The 23404-nt window shown below is 39.5% G+C and overlaps 2 protein-coding genes across 4 annotated transcripts in view; both read left to right on the forward strand.

The window, feature by feature from the left end:
* Window positions 1–2241, forward strand: part of lmx1bb (LIM homeobox transcription factor 1, beta b) — a 58303-nt gene extending 56062 nt beyond the window's left edge. For all 3 annotated transcript variants that reach the window (XM_077601666.1, XM_077601665.1, XM_077601663.1), the window contains exon 9: window positions 1174–2241. In XM_077601666.1, the coding sequence (XP_077457792.1) occupies window positions 1174–1331 (158 nt within the window). In that variant the 3' untranslated portion in view covers window positions 1332–2241. The remainder of the gene's footprint in view (window positions 1–1173) is intronic.
* Window positions 2242–2411: 170 nt separating this feature from the next.
* The window catches only part of zbtb34 (zinc finger and BTB domain containing 34), a 40061-nt gene continuing 19068 nt past the window's right edge, over window positions 2412–23404 (forward strand). Inside the window, exons 1-2 of the mRNA XM_077600985.1 lie at window positions 2412–2530; window positions 4612–4712. Of these exons, the coding sequence (XP_077457111.1) occupies window positions 4639–4712 (74 nt within the window). The 5' untranslated portion in view covers window positions 2412–2530; window positions 4612–4638. The remainder of the gene's footprint in view (window positions 2531–4611; window positions 4713–23404) is intronic.

Here is a 23404-nt window from a genome sequence, read left to right on the forward strand (position 1 = left end):
TATCCTTAAAAATGTCCTGCACAAGAAGCCTAAATTCAGCCCGCACCATCTTTGATCGTGGGTCTCAAAGTGGTCCTCAAAGACCTGTAGTGGGTGCTGGTTTTCATTGAAACTGAACGAGAAGACACATTTTGCACTCAGGTGCTCCTTATTTTTGAAGACACCTCATTGGTGAATCAGTTTGACAACCCTCCCAGTCAAAATGGATTGGACGTCAATCGCTACAATGGCAACCAATGATTTATGACTCAAAATACATGTTTAAAACTAGATTAAAAAAATTAAACATGTTTCCACTCCTTATTTTAACAAAGGAAAGTAGAAAGATTTCAAGTCGGCTTTTGTTTTTTCTAAACGTGGAAGAAAATTGTTGACAACATGCCATATTTGTAATTTGCATGCTGATGTTAGCAATGAAAACATGCGCTCCGTTAGCATGGGAGCAAAAAAACATTCGCCGTCACGTCAGGTAGGGAGCGCAGCTATTCCCAATTTTTGCCAAGACCATTAAATTCCAAACGAGAGGACAGGGACAATATCAGTCAATCAAGTTTGAAACCACAGGATGTAAGTGGAATAAGACTTTTCGGAGTGATGTCCTCAGCAATCCCCAATGGGACCATTTTCTCAAGTTCATAACTTCCTTATAATTTGCCTCCATTTAGTTCTCCTTGATAGTAAGAACCAAACTCCCCGGTCTCATCACTCTCCTTTGGTTTGGGGAAAAGAACAATATTGGCAAGGCATTAAAAGATCCGTCTCAAAACACTGTCCCCATTTTGTGCACTATCATTAAGATCCAGAGTGTAATAAAGTTAACTATTCCCTTTAGAGAAATAACATGTTGAGCTTTTATGAAAGGCGTAAACACTTTCTATTAGCCAGATCTTTTCGGAGGACGCCCCTTGTTTACATGCACCTTCACGGAGCCCAATTGTCCCATCGAGGGCAGCAAAAAGTGAGCTTTGATGATATCTGAGGAAACAGTTTTCACAGTTGTGATGACACCAAAACACAATTCCTCACACTGACGATCCGTTATTATAATTTCCCAGTCCTATCATCAAGGGCGAGATTACTTTGATTTGCGCATTTGTTTTTTGTTTTCTGGTTTTCGTTCCCCACCGCACCTCTTTGTTTTTTTAAAATTTTCTGCATTTCATCTCCACACAGGTAACGATTCTGCATTCCACGACATAGACAGCGACACATCTTTAACCAGCCTAAGTGACTGCTTCATGGCATCTTCAGAAGTCAACTCCATGCAGGCTCGTGTGGGAAACCCCATCGACCGCCTATACTCCATGCAAAACTCCTATTTTGCCTCGTGAAAAAGACCAGAGGGCCCAAAAGAAAAAGCACAGAATAAAACTGCGCATCTCGAGCACGGATATGGAAGAAGAAACAGCCCGAGTTGGCCGCCCTCGCTTTTTTTTGGGCGAGATTGTGAAAACCACTTGCCAGACAGCGACGACTCGTGGGGCAAAAGGATTTGATACGTGTTAGAAATTGTTCATTACGATGGCTGTAGAAATCGCCGTGAGACAAGAAAGCCACTGACACTCTCTCAAAACCAAATAAACAGCAAATTCATAAGTGCATGTTCAATAATAATAAGCAAAACTCTTGGAATTTCATCTCCCCTTTGGATGAGATGTGGTGTTTAGATTGTTTCTTCTGACGCTACATAGATTATTACCATGTTTACCGGTAGCATTTTTTGATCACTATGGATAGGTACTAGGTATTGTGTTTATAGTAAATAGGTGCAGCATGTCTGCGAGAGTGACTGTACATTTGTGTATGTGTGAGAGTTGTTGGTGAGAACCAAGCATTTTGAGGAGAGGGTCAACGGAATGGTGGTCTAGATCAGTGAAATGTAAATAATTTTTTCCAAGGCAAATTGGAGGTGCATGTTCAAAATGGAAAGCATTCTATTTATTTAACTATAACAGGCTCTTGAAGGTACATATTAAAAAAATGAAAAGCTTTATTTAAAAAGGAGAACATTTTTGGTTGAACAATTAGTGAATTTGCAAGTTTTCTTACTTGCTTTCTGTGTGCCATTCTAATATGAAGATTAACCATTTTTTTTCCCAGCCTCGCTGTAAATGAGCAATGTGCTATTTATTTCGTACCATAAACCCTTTGTTGTCATTGTCATATGTGCATTCTCAATGTTAAAGTTGCTAATTGACCAAAGTTGACTGATTTGTTGAATAAACAATGTCTTTCTCCTGATTCTCCTTTTTTTTAAGTTCCCCATTCAAAGCATAAATCTGATTGAAACCAGGAAACAAGTTTTATATTTAGATCTTTCTCAGTCTGAACAGGACAGACTATAATTAAGGTTTCACCTGTTGTATTTTGCCCTCTTGGGTCTCAGCCAATCCCTGCTTCTCGGGTCACCCAGCTGTTCCTGATTGTCTCGTCAAGCCCTGCCTGTCTATTCAAACCCTTTGTCATTGTTTGGTCATCTGTTTGCTTCATGTCCTGGTTTATCTCCCTAAATCCTCTTGTATTTCCACTGGTAAGTTGCTTTTTTTGCACTTTTGAAACTGCATTTTTACCCTGTTTTGGCGAGTAGGCTTTTTGTTTTGGTGAAAAGGTTATGTTTGTTAAAATAACTTATAGTACTCTGTCACCCTTGCATCTGCCTGCCTTCCAAGTGCATGGGCCCACCCCTCTGCGATCACCTTACCCTAAACATTAACCCAGGGGTCTCAAACTTATTATCTCAGGGGGGCACAGGGTGAGTGTGGGACATGTCTTGTCTTACACAAATGTCTGCCAGTATTAAAAAAAAAGTGATCAAATGATGAATAACAATCAAAAACATCTGTAACAATTCTGCTTGTGGGCCTTTTTCATCTATTTTTACAAATAGACACTTATTTTACATCATGTCTTATGAATTAATAAAGTTGTGTTGTGATTTGTGAGCACTGCAACTTTAAACATAAAACACACGGGAGTCATGATCCCCCGTAAACTCAACTACAAAACAACTCAAAACATTCCCGTCTTGCTTATGAAATTAACATGACTGGGTGACGGGATGTATTTTTCTTCCAATTGATGCATCGATTGAGTGACTGTTGCTAATTGACGTGGGCTAAATAACATCTAGACCACAGGTGTCAAAGTGCCGGCCCGGGGGCCAAATCTGGCCCGCCGCATCATTTTGTGCGGCCCGAGAAAGTAAATCATAGTGCGACTTTCTGTTTTAAGATCAAATTCAAATGATTATAAATGTACATTACATTTCCTGATTTCCTGATTTTCCCCTTTTTAAAATCAATCACTGCAATTTTTTCATCCTTTTTTTTCCTTTTGTGTTTTTAGTTCAAAAATAATTTTGTAAAATCTAAAAGTAAATATACAAATATTTTCCGTTTTCCACTTATAAAAACACATGATTAAAAGACATTTCCATTACTAAGAAAAAAAAGCTCAAATAAACATTGTTTTAGATCTATAAAAATGGACTATTTAGGGCTTTTGATCCAGTTCTTTTAATCCAATTTAGAAAAATAAAAAAAATCTAGATATTATATCTAAAATGGTCTGGCCCACATGAAATGGCATTGACGTTAATGCGGCCCGCAAACGAACCCGAGTTTGACACCCTTGGTCTAGACAAACACTGCTGAAAACTGTCCCAACTTTGACCTCTGTGCACAGATAGAAAATCTTAGGCACTGACCTCCAGACCGTACAAATACTTAATAACGTGTACGTCTGGTAGTAGTATTAAAAATACTATCCCGCAGGCCACAATTGTCCACCAAATGCCAGCAACAGGCGACACAAGTGAACTTTCTGAAGACATACACAGAAATAAATAAATCCCATGACTCCTAAAGTTCAAGACGATGCGACTGCGTCACTCTAACACGGCGGAGTGCAAACCTCGCCCAGGTCCTGAGGCTTTGTCTGACGGCTGCTTGCAAGTGCCACCTGGGTGCCTTTCATCCAACATCTGTTGACAGTTCATCACAGCACTCGTACAGGCTTACAAACATTGATTTTCAAGTCACCGATGTGCGTAGACTCCAAATACACTCTAGTCATAATGTCGGTTCTATCTCAATACGGCATTTTCTCGCTGCCAAAGGGTCAGAGCGTATGATGTCGTCGATGCTTTAAAAAAGCTTCAGCGTGAGCTCTCCACGATCAAACTGACAGTCGAGTTATAAAATGACTTCAAATATCAAGGGAAATATCAAACTGCCATGCCTCAAGTTCATTTTGCAGTATTTCCTTAGAACGCCAGCCGACCTTGGGAGGTAGGTTTCTTCTTTGGTGGTACTTTCATCTAGCAAATTATCAAACGCAAATATTACATGTTACTATCACTGACTCAGCGGACATTTTTTTGCATACTGGTTTGATTTAAAACAGTTGAAAAACGCCACGGAACTGAAAACATGACTAGATCAAATACGTTTTTGTGACCAAATCCGATACTACTACGACAAATAGCCATTCCCAACACGGGGTATCGGGTCAGGATGTTACAAATGTCAACCAGAGTGCACTGAAAATGTTCTTTCTGTTTCCACATGAGCTCCTTCATAACGTTTTCCTCTTCACGTCCTGTTCCCTCAGCTTCTATTCTAACAAACAGTAGAGCCAATGAATGACTACAATCAACGTCAGCGCCTGTTCCTCGGGTGGGAATCGGCCAAAGGAGCCTCTCAGAAGTTGAGGTAAGTGTGGTCCCATTATAAAAACAGTAGAGCTGAAACTTGAGCCCAAGTCTCAGACGCACACACAAACTCATGGCGAGTTAAGAGCCACCCTTCAGTAAACTCCTCATACGTTTACTCTTCTGCTGTCCTGGAACCGCATAGGAAATTAGCCTAGTGACAATATTTTCACTAGATAGTCAAAATCCTGAAATGTTCTCCCTCCGAAACACAATTAGAGGTTTGTGGTCCGCATCCAATTTTGGTCTCGGGATTCTCTTAGCATATGAATGGAAACTTCTCGTGATTTGCTTTGTTTGTGATGGGAATTTAACGTAAGTTGCTGCCTGGGCGAGACTACGAACCCAAGCAATACTTTCATTTGTCAAGTTTTTTAGGTATTTGGTAATCAGTCAGCAGAATTTGCATTTGTCAGTGTCACAATTGCATACCAGTTAACCTCAGCCAATTTCTCCCCTTAATAATGATTGCATTAGTGGATTTTACCCAATTTTTGTGCAATTTTTGCCGTTTCGCCATTGACGTCCATCGCTGTCTTTTCCCGAGAAATTCACCCCCCGGCCCGGTTGTAATGTCTGAAAAGCTCCAGTATTTGTATTTAATCATAAAATGCTGCTAGGAAATGGATTTTACCCGTTGAAGGCGCTATGAGAAAATGCAGGGACCGCCACTGTTAGAATTGAAATGGGCAAAACGAGATCGCTTGTACAAAAAACGTACTTTAAAAAATCCAATACAAAAGTTGTGCGGCAAACACAATTTGAAATGGTCAAAAAACGTATAAAATATGGGAAAAACTTATAAATTGACAGGTATGCAATTACGACAATAGGGTCCCTACCTGACCGAACGATACTCTTTGCTGGATAGATACAGTCAAAAGGTTTTTCCTGATTTCCGAGAGTTCACAGGAGTTCACCGCGAGTCCCCAGTGGGAGCGAGGGGGAGCTATGGGGTGTTTTCCTTGGGTATTTTCCATGGTGTGTTGTTAATTGTTAAAGGGAGATATTTAACCAGCAGCTGACACATAGTCTTTGTGCCTTGAGGACTTGCATTTGACCAAAAATAGGTTTTTATCGGGTTGGCCTGCAGTGCTTTTGAGGCACTGTTTGTATGACCATGTAACATGTATCATAAAAGAGTTGCATTCCATTATTTATCCCTCCATGCTGAAGACGGTTTGATTACTTTTGGTATTTGATTTGAAACACTCCTCACTTTCCTTGTCCTGAGAAAAGATGTTGTGGGATTCACCTCTCGGTGCCCAGGGTGCAGATAGAGCCCTGGATAGTGGCTGGGTAATCCCCCTTGCTATTGGAGCCCATCTGTTTTGGTTTTCATTTTTCTGCATTATTAGTGCTTATTGGTACATGGTCCAGGAATGTAGCCATTGCGTTTGAAGTGAAGGAGGGGTGGATGCCAGGGGCATAAGTTGAAGGAATGATGACCCTAGGGTCTAACACAAGCCAGCACTTTTAACCTCAAGGAGCCTTTCTTGATGTTGGAATCCAAGTCGCACCCTTCGCCTATCCTAGAAGCCGTGATTTTCCTAAATATACTCTGAAATATGATGTTACTGGCTTTGAGGAGCTGTTCTTTTGTCTTTGCTGAAATGACCAAAGGTTGTATGTTTCAGGACTGTACATGTTTTAAAATATAATGACAAGTCACATTTGTTTACATAGGCTTAAATAGAGCTAATCAGGTATAAGGGAATAGTTGTCTATAATAATTGTTCTCTGATTTTCAGTTTCATATTCAGTAGTACCAGGCAATGGGTTTTATGCAGTGTTTGGAAATATAATATTTTACAGATTATAGATTGCACTTTTTTCTTAGTTTGGCTGGGCTTGTGACTAATACTCAAGTGCGACTTATATATGATCACCGATAGCCCGTTATGTTGTTTTTAAAGGTTATCTAAAAAAAATTGTTACCATTGTCATTGTTGCAGATGCCTATTTAGCCAGTTTTCCTCCATTTTTGTTTTGTTATTTTAACGTATATATTTTTTTCGTCTTCATTTAGCTGTTGCGACTTATACATATTGTCTGAAAAATACGTTATTTCGTATTTATCGGGTTTCTAAAACTCTTATGCGATGATTATGCAAGCTGCAGGTTAAAAAAATGTATGTTTTGCGCAACCAACTGAGCAAAATTGATATAACCTCAACTCTAGTTACGTTTTGGCTCGCATTTTTTTTTTCTCTCCCGGCGTGAGGTGCGTATGTCCAAGGACGCTCGTACCGTATTAAAGCTGTCAGTGAGCAGTATGAAGGCAGCCACCCTTCTCCAAAAAGAACAGTGCAAGAGTGCAGTTCAGGTTACTCTCACAATTCCCAAATGATCAAGTCAGCTTTTATGTTTCTCCTCTTCATAAAACATGTTTGCAAATAAAATAAAGAGGAACTTTAGATCTCTTTTTTAACAATTCAGTGATTCGAAACACGCCAACTCCCCCTTTCTGTCCCGGGTGAAGAGAAGGAAGCAATGCTGCCCTCGCTCAGGAATGAATTGAGGGCAAATTTGCCATCCAAAGTAACTCTTGAAAACATGAACTCTGGACATGGAATAGTGAAAAGGACAAGGTGAGCCCTCAGCGGTGTATTTCAGCCCCGCAGGTTTTGACAGAAGTCATCTGTGAGGCTGATAAACTAGTGTCAGTGTACACGGCAAGTTAAGCGTGGACAGTAAATCTGAAAGTCAACAGCTAAGTCAAACTGTTTGGAATTCTCTATTGGGCCCACTTCCTGTCATGTTTGCCTTGTTTACAATCAGCCCTTGATGAGTGCAATGAGAAGTGCCGTTTTCTTGAGGATTTACGAGCTGAACTCTTCATGCGATTGGATCTTTATTGACTCGTTTATGTATTGATGAGGCAAAATGAGGTTGTGACCTCAATGTTTTTTTTGATGTTGCAGATTTGAAAGTCTGCAACAATGTAGCATCACACTGCATTTATATCAGGTTATTGCCACACAGACTTTTCTCAAGAGTTAAGGCGTCCTGCCACTGGTTTTATGGCATTCTTTGCTAAAGTTTGCCGAACTAAGACGACTATATAAATCGAGGGTGTCAGACTTGGGTTGGTTCGCGGGCCGCATTAACGTCAACTCGATTTTTATGTGGGCCGGACCATTTTAGATATAATATTTAGATATTTTTTTTAATAAATAGATTTAAAAGAACTGGATTAAAAACCCTGAATATTCAGTTTTTTTATAGATCTCAAACAATGTTTATTTTAGCTTTTTTATATATATTTTTAGATTTTACAAAATGATTTTTGAACTAAAAACCTGAAAAAAATGATTAAAAAATTACAATTATTGATTTAAAAGGGGGAAAATCAGGAAATTTAATATACATCTATACTCTTCATTTTAATTTGATCCTAAAACAGAAAGTCGGCACGCATGATTTACTTTCTCGGGCCGCACAAAATGATGCGGCGGACCAGATTTGGCCCCCGGGCTGCCACTTTGACACCTGTGATATAAATGGATTTAACTCATTTCAGGAGAAATCAGCCTAAAAAACAATGTTAGGGCCTTTTTTGTATAGAGATTGACTGCAAACAAGTCAAACTCGGCCATATGAATGCAGTGTATGTATGTACATGTGTGCATTTTGTCATGTTCATATGTTTATCTGAATTCTATTCAGTTGAAAGAATTCCATCAACCCGTACATTTTCTGGCACTGTACTTAAAGCGGGCCAACTGCTCTGAGATCATCTAACGACCTCTGCGTCACATTTGACCTCTTAGCTTGGCCCACCCCAACATGATAATGATATTTTTCGAAGACATGGGTCAGAGCTGCTCCGCCCCGACTGACCTTTCAGGTCGTGGCGGGTGCCGACCTTATTATCAGTTCATCAAGCTCAATTAATAATCCATAATGTTAGATATGAATATCATTTATCAGCTGCGACGCTGTCCTATCCCCCTAGAGATGAAGCCCCTAAAATGACGCCATTGATTAGCCTGGCGCTCCCCCCTCCAGTTAACAACAGACAATCATTCTTTGTGCACAGCTTGGCCTTTTAGTGTGCTTTTGACAGTTTTATTATGAGGACTAGAGCACCCCAAATAAAGTGCACGTGAGCAGCCTTTGCTGGTGAGCTCTCCAAAAGGTTAGTAAATTTCACCATATGGATTTTTGGTGTCTGGCCCAAATGTCATGGCTTAATTATTAACTGTGGGGCAATTTGGCAAGAGATTTGCTCTTTTACAATATTGCAGTTCTTGCTGAGGTTAAGTGTGGAAAGCGAAAGTGAGGCTATTGTCCCTCGTCCATGTTTAATGAAGACGGCTTTAGAGATGAAATTGTTAGTGTGGTAAAGACAGCATGACCTTTTGAAGTCATATTTTCAGAAAACATGTTTTGTCAAAGAATTGATTGATGGTATTGTGGTTTTACTGAGTTACCTTTAACCTCCTTTCATTTTGAGTGATCCAAATTTAGTGAAGTCTTAACTACCGTATTTTCACGACTATACGGCGCATCGTATTTTTAGCTGCAGTGTCAGTAACGAGTGCTATTTCTGTATTTTACACACACAAAGGACGCACCGTTTTTATAGACGCACCCAGGCATGGCAAAACATACACCAGCTTAAACATACGGACACACGCTAAAAACAGGTTTTTAAAAAGGCAACGGAAGCAAAACTGAGTTTGGTTGTACTTTATTTAGCCATTTTACAATGCACTCGCGTCATCATCACCCACAAATCCATCAAATTCCTAATTTTCTGTGTCCGAATTGAACAATTGTCCGAATGAGTCATCGAAAACGCTGAGTTTTATACGTTCGTCCAGGCGGCCACAATCCATTAGCAAATAGTAGCTAGCGTAACTATTCCAACGCTGCCTTCCATGCTTCGTAAAGCTGTGTTGATGTCGATGTCCAGGCCACAATCCATTGGGTGTATTGACAAAAGAACTATATATCCCAGCAGTCACTGCGCAGTACTTTTTCCACGGGGAAAATAGTAGAGTCGGGGGCTGCTTGCCGTAGTTGTGAGAGCTGTAGAGGATGGTATGCCCTATCGACTGATTTATTTGATTTTATCGTGATAAAGATTTTAGTATTGGTCCATATATAAAGCGCACTGGATTATAAGGCGCCCTGTCTATTTTGGAGAAAATTTAATTTAATGTGCGCCTTATAGTCATGAAAATACGGTACTTTTATCCAGGAAGCATTTTACTTGTAGACCCGCATTGCTAACGAATTTCCCAGTGCAATCTCCACATTACAATCCGTCGCAAACAACGAAGGTCACGACCTCATGCGGTGGCCGTTATGAGTAAACATTGATTTTTCTACAGTCGGTCCGTAAGGTGGAACACAGACGAGCACTGTGATATTTTTGAAATAAGTAATATCGAGCCTAACGCTGCCCAGCCTACGATGCGTTTCTTTCTGCTGCGGAAATCAGCATGCGTGGCAATACACCGGGTTCGAGTTACCGGGGAGCTCCCGCGTGGAGAAGTCAGGCCTTTTACTGTAGTTTGTGTGAATATGGCTTCTGAATCACAAAGTCGAGGTGCTCCGTCTGTTTTTTTTTCTCTCGGGATGGTATCTGAGTTCACACGTTCATCACCCCAGCCTTCGTATATGTCATCGCGCTTGCTGCGCTGGCCTCGGTGAAGGTTCTCTGTTGACTTCCTCTGCTGACAAGCCAGACATGACGCTGCACGGCGTTGAGCGCTAGACCGCTGAGGGTGACGTTGTGCTGGAATAAGCAACGCGTTGTTCAAGACTAATTTGTGATGTAGTGAAGCCATTTTTTTGTTGTTGTGGACTTTGATTTTGTTGGACAGCTCCCTGCGGGATTGTGTAGTACGTAAATATTGTTGGGCTTATTAATTTAACTTTGTTTTTGACAGTCTGTTTTATTTCGGGATATGTTGGTGAATTCTATTAGGGAAGACATATTTCCAAATAATTCATGAACTATGGTGACAATAGCTGACAGACTGGTAATAATAAAGGTTGTTTTTTTTATTTTAAAACATTATCATTCCACAAAAGTACAGCAAATAAAGCAAAAATTCAAAAGTGCAATGAAACCAAACATTAAAAAACAGAAAGACACTTAATGTAATTATTACTGCACATTTGAGTTAATTCTTCTTTTGCATAAAATAGGGTGTCAACAGCATACAACATAATAATAATCGGACATAGGCCCTGTCGTCATCATCAACAACAAAAAAGGTTACTTGTCATCACACCCAGAAACTGCGTATGACGAAATTGGTGGTGCTTCTCCATAAGCTGCGTTTACTCGGCAAAAGACTTAAATAAGTGATAGTTACGGATAGTTACATGCAAAAGCAAAGCAACATGTGCCAAATATATATACAATTTAGTCGTTTTTTTAACAGCAGTAAACTCCCATAATAATTAGCCATGGACTGTTTGTTTGTTTTTATTTTTTTGGTATTTTTGTAGGTAGAAGTTCAAAAAGCAAGCCCTGACAAAGCGCTGCCATTGCACACAGGAGCTAGCCTGAACCTAATATATTGCCTTTGGCCTGCCCTTTAAAAGATACATGTCTCCTCTTGACATTTCTTGCTTTGAAAGCATTCAACCAATGCTACTTAAGTGGGAAGATGTTTTAACTTGAACCAAAAAGGACAAACATCACTGTCCATCCACCCTACGCTCACAGGCCAGTATAGACAAATTGCATTGTTGCTGTTTCTTTTTTCATTTTTTTTAATTATCCCTTAAGTGGTGTGTTTTTATTCTTTTTTTACTTGTGCTCTTAATTTATCCTCACTTCATACAATTTTTCTCAAATGAAAAATAAAACATTAAGCATAGTGCATTGCGTTTTGTCAATGTTAAATTGGACTAAATATTTGATCTAAAAAGACTCAAATTAAATGAATTTTATCTACAGATACAATTACTAAGTCCCCCAAAAACTATTAAAATGATTGTAGTATAAAAACACATGAAGGATTCTCTGTCACTCTAGCAATGGGTAAGAACATCATTAATACACCTTGTGGGTTGCAATTAAATTAGAATATAATTATGCAAAGCACAACAGGACTCTGCCACAAACTAATACACGCAGGGACAGGTGCCAAACATCTTTAGTGTTTGTGGTTAGATCAATGTGATGTCTGGGAGGGTTGAGTAATAATATGCTACCTGAAACGATTAATAATAATCCATGTAAATGGTTAAAAAAAACCTGAATTGTCACGCAATAGGCCCAGTATCTTGTTGTGTAATGTTGTGGAGTACAGTTTCCTCAAACATATCTGGATTTCTATATTGCTTCACGCAAAGCAAATTGATGACTCATCATTGTGCATGCTCGGCTAAAAGTTTTCGATATGAAAGTGCAAAATAGAATTGCACATGTCTGGACAGGCATCCTTGTTTCCTCCGAGGCAAGTGCAACAGTATACCAGGATGTTGGGATCGTTACAGCTGACTATCTAGTGTTTACCTGCCTTATATTGTTTATGGCAGCTCATACATTCATTTTTCTTAAAGGCCATTTACCGTACCATAAGTTGCCAGTGAAATATGTGTTCATATATATGTATGTGTGTGTATATATGTATATATGTGTATACATATATGTATGTGTGTATATATGTATATGTATATATATATATATATATATATATATATATATATATATATATATATATATATGTATATATGTATATATGTATATATGTATATATGTATATATGTATATATGTATATATGTATATATGTATATATGTATATATGTATATATGTATATATGTATATATGTATATATGTATATATGTATATATGTATATGTGTATATGTGTATATATGTATATGTGTATATATATGTATGTGTATATATATGTATATGTGTATGTATATTGTATATGTATATATGTATATTGTATGTGTATATATGTATATGTGTGTATATATATATGTGTGTATATATGTGTGTATATGTATATATGTGTGTATATGTATATATATATATATATATATATATATATATGTATAGATGTGTGTGTGTATATATATATATATATATATATATATATATATATATATATATATATATGTGTGTGTATAGATGTGTGTATAGATGTGTGTGTATATGTGTGTGTATGTGTTTGTGTGTATAGTATGTGTATATGTGTGTATATATGTATATATGTGTGTATATATATGTATATATGTGTGTATATATATGTATATATATATATATATGTATATATGTGTGTATGTGTGTATATATGTGTATATATATGTATAGATTTGTGTATATATGTATGTGTATATATATGTGTATGTATATGTATATAATACATATATAAATATACATACATATATAATATGTATGCGTATGTATGTATATATATATAAATAGCCACGGATTCTATTATTTATTTAATTATATATATTTATATATAATTAAAAAAATAATAGAATCCGTGGCTATTTGTCTGGTTTAGACATTTTGTAGAACTACACGGACAAATCTTTCCAACTTTGTGCAATTTTATGTTTCTACACTAACTATAATAATTTCAGATTTTACATGTATCATTTCTAATGGACTAAAGCTCATATCCTGTTGGCAGACAAGCATAAAATATCCTGCTATTTTTTTACAATAACGATAACCCAGTAATGGAGCGCCACTTGAAATTGTCTAAAATGGAAAATGACATGTCATGTGTTAGGCTTCAGTTCTGTGTGAAGTAAACCAACAACACTTGTTTGGAAAAGGGACTGTGTCTTGGATTAATTAGGCTAAAGAACTCCCAGTTTGCGCAGCTTAACATGTACTAGGTGATGTTTTCTTCCGAGTACTTTCCACAGGGATAGGTTTGCACTCATCTTTGATAGTTAACCCATGTGACCTTTCCCTAGAGCCACCTCACGGCTGCTGCTTCTCATTAGAGCTCGTCCACCCGTGCAACCGTGTCTAAATAGCTCGGGTCGAATCAGTAACCTTTGGTGAGGGTGACGAGATTAATCAACGGTCCATTATTATTTATACTGCGACATGGAGTTGTATTTACAATCATGATGTTATTATTATTTTAATATTCATGAAGAGCTGGGATTTATTGTGCTTTGTGTCAGATGGCATCAGTGGAGAAGAGAGACAGATTTAACAATTTTGTCACACGGCACACAAGATGTTCCGGTAAATAATTAAACATGGACTGAATGGACGGACAAGAAATTAATATGCTAATGTTGTTTAAGACCTAAGTGGCTCAATATTGTACACTCACTACTCGATTCTAAGCAAAGTCATTTTATGGCACTTTACATATTGAACAGCTCTTTACGAGAGCCAGCAATTCCCCCATGTGCAATATTAGCAATAGTGTTACGGGAGAAAAAAGTGTTTAAATGAAATGAATCAGGGTGCTCGCTCCATCTGGATGGAAAGTGAAATTTATTTAATTCTTTACAAGTCGTATAGAAATGAAATCAAATCAGCTAAAATGAACATCCACCCTCCTGTAAGCACACGTATTAATGCATATTCATGTAATGCTGACAATATCTACATACGTGTCTTACCCATAATGCCAAATGACATAAAGCAGTGGTGTGTAAGGTGCGGACCGTGGGCCAGAGGTGGCCCGCTAGGGTTTCCGATCTGGCCCATGGGGTCGTTATGCCTAAATGATTTTATTTTTTTGACAAGGAGTCTGCAAAACTTGATGTTTGTGAGGGCACTCGGACGTTTGGTCGAACGGACGTTTGGTCGAACGGACGTTTGGTCGAACGGACGTTTGGTCGAACGGACGTTTGGTCGAACGGACGTTTGGTCGAACGGACGTTTGGTCGAACGGACGTTTGGTCGAACGGACGTTTGGTCGAACGGACGTTTGGTCGAACGGACGTTTGGTCGAACGGACGTTTGGTCGAACGGACGTTTGGTCGAACGGACGTTTGGTCGAACGGACGTTTGGTCGAACGGACGTTTGGTCGAACGGACGTTTGGTCGAACGGACGTTTGGTCGAACGGACGTTTGGTCGAACGGACGTTTGGTCGAACGGACGTTTGGTCGAACGGACGTTTGGTCGAACGGACGTTTGGTCGAACGGACGTTTGGTCGAACGGACGTTTGGTCGAACGGACGTTTGGTCGAACGGACGTTTGGTCGAACGGACGTTTGGTCGAACGGACGTTTGGTCGAACGGACGTTTGGTCGAACGGACGTTTGGTCGAACGGACGTTTGGTCGAACGGACGTTTGGTCGAACGGACGTTTGGTCGAACGGACGTTTGGTCGAACGGACGTTTGGTCGAACGGACGTTTGGTCGAACGGACGTTTGGTCGAACGGACGTTTGGTCGAACGGACGTTTGGTCGAACGGACGTTTGGTCGAACGGACGTTTGGTCGAACGGACGTTTGGTCGAACGGACGTTTGGTCGAACGGACGTTTGGTCGAACGGACGTTTGGTCGAACGGACGTTTGGTCGAACGGACGTTTGGTCGAACGGACGTTTGGTCGAACGGACGTTTGGTCGAACGGACGTTTGGTCGAACGGACGTTTGGTCGAACGGACGTTTGGTCGAACGGACGTTTGGTCGAACGGACGTTTGGTCGAACGGACGTTTGGTCGAACGGACGTTTGGTCGAACGGACGTTTGGTCGAACGGACGTTTGGTCGAACGGACGTTTGGTCGAACGGACGTTTGGTCGAACGGACGTTTGGTCGAACGGACGTTTGGTCGAACGGACGTTTGGTCGAACGGACGTTTGGTCGAACGGACGTTTGGTCGAACGGACGTTTGGTCGAACGGACGTTTGGTCGAACGGACGTTTGGTCGAACGGACGTTTGGTCGAACGGACGTTTGGTCGAACGGACGTTTGGTCGAACGGACGTTTGGTCGAACGGACGTTTGGTCGAACGGACGTTTGGTCGAACGGACGTTTGGTCGAACGGACGTTTGGTCGAACGGACGTTTGGTCGAACGGACGTTTGGTCGAACGGACGTTTGGTCGAACGGACGTTTGGTCGAACGGACGTTTGGTCGAACGGACGTTTGGTCGAACGGACGTTTGGTCGAACGGACGTTTGGTCGAACGGACGTTTGGTCGAACGGACGTTTGGTCGAACGGACGTTTGGTCGAACGGACGTTTGGTCGAACGGACGTTTGGTCGAACGGACGTTTGGTCGAACGGACGTTTGGTCGAACGGACGTTTGGTCGAACGGACGTTTGGTCGAACGGACGTTTGGTCGAACGGACGTTTGGTCGAACGGACGTTTGGTCGATTGGTTGTTACTGTTGAAACCAGCTCACAAAATTATAATCATGAGAGAGAGAGAGAGAGAGAGAGTGAGTTTAATATCTAAATATCTAATATCAAAAATCAACAGTAAACTCTCTGTCATAATTTGACAGCGAGCAAACCCGCCGACCAAACGTCCATTCTACCAAACGTCTGTTCTACCAAATGTCCATTCTACCAAACGTCTGTTCTACCAAACGTCCGGTCGACCAAACGTCTTTCGACGAAACGTCCGGTCACGGTTTGGGTGTTGTGTGATCAAGTTTGTGAACTACTCAACTTTGCCCCATTTCCTATTGGTTCTTTTGTCCCCTAGTGCGGCCAAAGAATTAATGACGAAACTTGAAATGCCCCAACTGGAAGTCACCTGGAAATGGCCCAAAATCAGCAAGAACCAACAAATGAACAAAAAAATGGATTTGGAAAAAAGAAGTCACGCAAAATGAACTCATTGCCTCCTATAGGCAATAAAGTCCAATTCCCTTAAACTGACTGTACGTGCTCACTTTTCATTGCCATTGACAGCTCTAGACCCCCAATCCATGTCCAGCAACCTCAATGTCAGCAAGTTCCTTAACTTTTTGGTCCAAAAATCATACTAGTCCGGCCCACACGAGCTCTAGTTGGCCCGAATGTGGCCCGCGAACCAAACTGAGTTTGACACCCCTTGATATGAGCAGTATTGTGTAGCTGTTGAAATTGCAGCTGAGTCATTAGCCTTTATCATCGCTATCTGTGTGTATGATGAGACGTGAATTTGTCCGACCTCCCCGGGGGCAGCACAAAAGGCTGGATTGAATGCGGGGCGCCCAGGGGCCAAGCTGGCGGCGGGCCCAGCTGAGCAGCACCAGTCAGGCAGCCACCACCTGCATACTGCTACTCGCCCGGTCTCCCTGGATATGAACACCCCCGCCGACGCCGCCCTGCCCGCCGCGTGTGTCCACCCACTCTTAACACGTCCACCGACCCCCACCCCGCTCACCGGGGTCTGTCAAGTCTCATCTGCATCCCGGGCCCGTCCAAGTCCCACTGCTAATATCTGTCCATCTCATCCGTCCGTCACGTTGCCCAAAGTCTGGGAGATAGTAACATCATGGCCTCAGCTGCGAATAGTCCTTTCACTTTTTTTTCTGGGCGGTTGCCAGGTTGATTTCTCAGATTAAGCCGTGACATTTATGTTCGACCTCTTTTGTTTTATCATGTATCTATTTTGGGTGGGTGCTTTTGTTTTTTTATGCTGCGATATTTTATGAGAAATCGGTTTTAGACCTCAAATTAACCAATTTTATTTTAAAAAATTCTACATATGCCCGCAATTTGATAAAATACCATGCGTCACTGCGTAAACAAAATGTTTTCTAAGAGAATATTATAATGTATTAAGACAATATTTCAATCAATTATTTTATTGATTGATCTAGGCTTCAAAATTTTTGAAAATCAAGATATCATGTATCTGATTTTCTGCAGCATATTCATCAAAATTTGGTATTAAAACCAGGTTAGGCCAGTTTACAGATCAATTGTGTTATTTTATGATATACGTAAAAGGAAAATATATAAAATAATTTTCTTATTCTGATCATATGTATATAATAGAGAGATATTCATGGAAATTAAATTTCTTTGGCCATTGTATTTGAAAACAGCTTAATTTAAAAATCAGCATATTGATATATATTTCTAGTTTTCTATATAAAATATAATAATTAGAAAAAAGATAAATTTAAAATATCAGACTCATTTTGCGTCATAATTGCATGACAGGAGACAATGGCAGTCAAAAATTGTTTTACAACATACTGAATTTTTAATTGTATATTTTATTAATCTACTAATAACGACATGTTTTGCTATGGTGTTTTTTAATGATTAGCCCCCCAAAAATCTCCCATTCCGAAAAGACCCACTGCTTATTTTTATTGCTCCTTCCAAGCTGTCACCAAATGATTATCATAATTCACTTCATCTTCTTATGACCAATTCTTGTGAAAAATCCAGTCAATGGTATATTAATTATTATTTTGTCTTCCCAATGCAGAGACTCTCTTTTTCTCCCAGTTCAACACTGCCCCCTCGGAAATAAATTCGGCACTGCACTTGACTAACAGCATCAGAGAGTAAAAAGACAACAGTCCCCAGGACCAATCATTTAACCGGCCAATGCCTCCACTGAGGCCTCAACACTGGCAACAATAACATCAGAAAATGTTTCAAAAACTCTTTGGTGCTGTTGCTTAGTAACATTTCCCGCCCGAAAACTAATCAGCTACTTATTCTATGTAATGATTATTGCTCATCACTGTGGGGGAGCGCAATATGATTAGCAATGTTGCTCATAAAAATAAAAAAAGGCAATATTTAGCTCCATATTTGTCTACCCGAGTCATCCCAGGCCTTCATTCTCACCTCTATTACGACTGTTTGCTATTCATTTCCCGTCAAACTCGGATGTCACATCCCACGTGAACCTTGCCCTTGAGCAAAAAAAACAAAACAAAAACAATATTCAAACATTGAGCTGGGAAGACAAGAGAGCCAGACGGGGAGTAGTGGGATGGACGGCGTAGACTACTTGTGTCAAAGTGGCGGTCCAGGGGCCAAATCTGGCCCGCCGCATCATTTTGTGTGGCCCGGGAAAGTAAATCATGAGTGCCGACTTTCTGTTTTAGGATCAAATAAAAATGAAGAGTATAGATGTATATTAAATTTCCTGATTTTCCCCCTTTTAAATTAATAATTGTAATTTTTTAATCCATTTTTGTCTGTGTTTTTAGTTCAAAAATCATTTTGTAAAATCTAAAAATATATATTAAAAAAAGCTCAAATAAACATTGTTTTAGATCCATAAAAAACTGAATATTCAGGGATTTTAATCAATTTATTTAAAAAAAATCAAAATATTATATCTAAAATGGTCCGGCCCACGTGAAATAAAGTTGACGTTAAAGCGGCCCGCGAACCAACCTGAGTCTGACACCCTTGGCGTAGACCAAATGGATTAGAAGAACTGGATTAAACCCCCTGAATATTCAGTTTTTTTATAGATCTAAAACAATGTTTATTTTAGCTTTTTTTATATATTTTTTTCAGATTTTACAAAATGATTTTTGAACTAAAAACACAGAAAAATGAGATTAAAAAAATACTATTATCTATTTAAAAGGGGGGAAATCAGGAAATTTAATATACATCTATACTCTTCATTTTAATTTGATCCTAAAACAGAAAGTCGGCACTCATGATTTTCTTTCCCGGGCCACACAAAATGATGCGACGGGCCAGATTTGGCCCCTGGGCCGCCACTTTGACACCTGTGATCTAAACAATAAGAGGATGGTGGAAATTCTCCACCCAGCTGCAGACCCGGCTCGATCCGGTTGTGGAATTCCTGAGCTGTCTGGAAGGAGCCCTTAGGGCTGGCAAAATGGCAACGTGCGTTGCGGGAGTCTGTCGTGTTTCTGTAAGCCCGGGCGGGGGTCCGTGCTTGCGAACGCTGCATTTTTGACCCCCTCTCGCTTCCTCTGTCTCTGAAGTAGCGTCTGAGTCGCACGGAGGCCTCGGGAGCCTCTCTGACCTGTCTCCGAGTTTTCGTGCCAAGACTAACTCGAGGCCTCGTCCCGGGCGACGACGTTTGACACCGGGAATCGGTTTCCAAGGTGCGCTAATGGGAGAGTTCGCACGAGGTTAAGAGGTTAGAGCGCTTTACTACTGCTCTAACCTTGATCACTAAAGTCATTATGGGGAGGGAGGAGCTGAGAATTTGCCTTTAGGCCATTGACGTGGCAGAGTGGAAGAGGACAGCTTGTGAGTGTTTGTGTGCGTTTGGAGTGTTTGTGTACGATCTGGATGACAGTCTGCGCCAGGGAGGCCGCCGCCGCGCCCGAATGCCATGAAAATCCCACATTGTGGCACGCCACGGTGACGGAAATTCAATGAGGGGTGTTGGGGCTTAGCTGGTGGGATAGGAGTGTGTTGGGAAACAATTTTTGCATGGGGGACAATGGATGGAGACGTGTTTAAAATGTTTTTATTTTGTCTTTATTACTGTAAAGCGAGACAAATTTATTTGTGGGGTTCTATTCACTAAAACAGCAGACATTTTAAAAAGAAATACAAAAATAAAATAGAATTAAAGCCCAAACCTAATGATCGTTCCAAACAAAATGACTATACAATTTCAAAATTTATTTTCTCATAGATGTGTATCATATTTATTCAATACATCATTAACAGACTTAAAAGAAAATATTTTAAAAATGCTAAAATTCGACAAAAAAGGTACATCAATCATGTATAAACGCATTGCAGACTAAGCAAAAGTAGAAAATTTGAACTAACTGTAATAGCAATTAGTTAAAAATTGTTTTTTAATCACAATTTGTTTGATACACTGATCCAAAATATATTTAAAATACTAGTGGGGGGATTATTATTTTAAACTGAAGCAGCACAATCATGTCCAATACAATGAAAAAAACTCTTTCATTTTTTTATGTGTATTAGCGGAATTTAATTGACTCTTGTACAATTTTGACCAATCAGATGTGAGTATCCTGGATTGCCTGCCCTCTCATTAATATTGATTGTATTGTAATATTGAGTTTATCAGCACGTGTATGGGTATAAGCGACGTCCAAAATGGCTGCTCTTTTAATTTTTTTGCCATGTAAGACTTATTTTTGCCATTATTACAGTTCAGATAAATTGGTATTTCGCATAGTTTGAGTAACTGTCGTTCACATGAAGGTCATTTATGCTCGTCGTTTGTCTCTTTTTATATTTTAACACCAGCTTTTTCGTGGTCGGCGTTGTCAGATATAAGTCAACATGCCAATGCCGTCTTTGGTTGTACAAAACTTGTCGGGGTGCCGGAGCTTGTTTCTGGAGGCAATCCATTATCACTCGTGGGTCGAGGTCACACAATGGGGACACTTTGTCACATCTGTTGGGGATGCGCTGCGGTAGGCAGAGAGGCTGCTTTGATCTGCTGACTATGTTCACCGGAGTGTGCCATGTCGGAAAACTAATCCTCTCTCTGACAGTTTTGTTCCCTCCCATAACCAAAGGATGTATATCACTTTTCTTGAAAAAGAATCTGGAAAAAAAAGAAAAAAGGGAAATGACTGTTAACATTAGGAACCAGTAGCAGAACTGCCAAATAATAGACTTTTTCCATAATTTACAAAGCCAATTTGGACCAAACTATTAAATACTCATTTTGTATCACGACGAGGATCATTTTTAGAAATGAAGGCGGGTTTTTTTCCCAAATTTGATGGGAGAAAAAATGTTTTCATTTTTGGCTCGCCATTTTAATTTACCATTGCGATTGATTTCGAAACGCAACGTCGTCTAAATAAGTTTTGCCTTATGCACGTTGTCAAAACGTTCAATTATGTTGAAAGTTAAGTAGCACGTTCATTTCCTGTTCCACGACATGTGCATTCTCATCAGTTGTTGTTTTTTTGTAGACGTGCGATAGCTAAAATCAAAAAGTCAATAATAGTTGATTGGCTACTTGTTTTTTTGTTTGTAGTATTAACTATTGAAAAAAGCAAACTACTTGAAAAGCATTAGAAAATTCCATAGTATTGAGCTTTTAATTTTGCCAAAAGGAAAAAATGGTCACAAATTATTATATCTAAAATGGTCTGGCCCACGTGAAATCAAAATGACGTTAAAGCGGCCCGCGAACCAACCCGAGTCTGACACCTTTGGCGTAGACCAAATGGATTAAAAGAACTGGATTAAAAGCCCTGAATAGTCAGTTTTTAATAGATCTAAAACAATGTTTATTTTAGCTTTTTTTAAAATATATTTTTAGATTTTACAAAATGATTTTTGAACTAAAAACACAGAAAAAAATGGTTAAAAATTTACAATGATTGATTTAAAAGGGGGAAAATCAGGAAATTTAATATACATCTATATTCTTCATTTTAATTTGATCCTAAAACAGAAAGTCGGCACTGAAAATCCGAAAATTCTCATTCCCCATTTAGATGTTTGGCAGCTCTGCTATATCACTGACGAATCCCAAATAAAAGACCGTCCACTATCAAACAAGTAATGCAGACGATGTCTTTGCTCTTCTATTGCCTCCAAGATAAATGGGGTGTAACAGTTGGTGTGCGTATGGCCGTGTGCGTGCACGCAAGTGTCCGTCTCCAACAAAAAGCCAGTGTTTGGCGTATTTGTAGTCCAAAAGGGCCCCTGGTGGCTCTGCTCACTTAAAAGGGCCCAGTGAACTGTGAGGACTTGAGACATGAGACGGTGGTGCCCAACTGGCCTTAGGACACGGGTTCACCATGAGAATGTGAGCTGAGGAGGGGAAGTGGTCCGAGACCACTTCAAACCACGAGACAATCAGCGCGTCATTGATTTATACTTTACATTGAAAACCTTGGCATGACTCCTTTGTCTTGCTGTTTTTTTCATGCATTTTGAGGGTATTTTTTTATAGCGTGCTCAGGCTTAGACAACATAAAAATATAAATAGACCATATATACTTCATAATAGTGTTGTATAGTGTCCCATTATGATTGATAACTAAGTGTTTTGAATGTGTTGGTGTCAGTATAAGTATTTTTTTTAATGAAAAAGCATACATTGAAAGCCTTGGCATGACTCCTTTGTCTTGCTTTGTTTCCTTCATGTATTTTGAGGGTATTTTTTATAGCGTACACAGGCTTAGACAACATAAAAATATAAATAGACCCTATATACTTCATAACAGTGTTAAATAGTGTCCCATTATGATTGATAACTAAGTGTTTTGTATGTGTTGGTGTCAGTATAAGCATTTTTTTTAATGGAAAAGCATACCTAAGTACAGAACCATAGTATATTATTTTGATGATCATTATTCCCTTTAACCTTTGACCTTGAATTGCATATTCCAGTCAAAAAAACTTTCATTTTAAGTCTGAATCTAGCCTCATGGTTGTGTTGCCAGGAATAGACATCCTTTTCAGGGAGTTTTGCTTATATTATTGAAAAAAAATACATTTGGTAATTCCCCATTCGGTGATAGTCTTCTGCGTTTTATTTTTAATTTTTAATTGTTGCTCAATAATAATGTCTCTGGAAAAAGAGAAGTTGTACAACAGCTATGATATCAAGTTAGGATGTTTGTTGTCTCAACATGGGCCTCTTCTCTCTCTTTTTTTTCCTGTTGCTTTTTCTCTTCATGCAGAGACAGGCTGACTTAGCCTAGGGTTGTATTTCCCCAGCTGGGGTCTTGGATTCATTTTGGAAGAGAGGTTGCCTTTTACAAATAAATGGTTTTATATCATTTATAAAAAAAACATTTCCACACAGAGCAGGAAATGTGTATCTCTTGACTCAACTCCTAAAAGCATTGTAAGTTGTTTTGATCATGC

This window comes from Stigmatopora argus, chromosome 5, assembly GCF_051989625.1.
Source record: "Stigmatopora argus isolate UIUO_Sarg chromosome 5, RoL_Sarg_1.0, whole genome shotgun sequence".
NCBI lineage: Eukaryota > Metazoa > Chordata > Actinopteri > Syngnathiformes > Syngnathidae > Stigmatopora > Stigmatopora argus.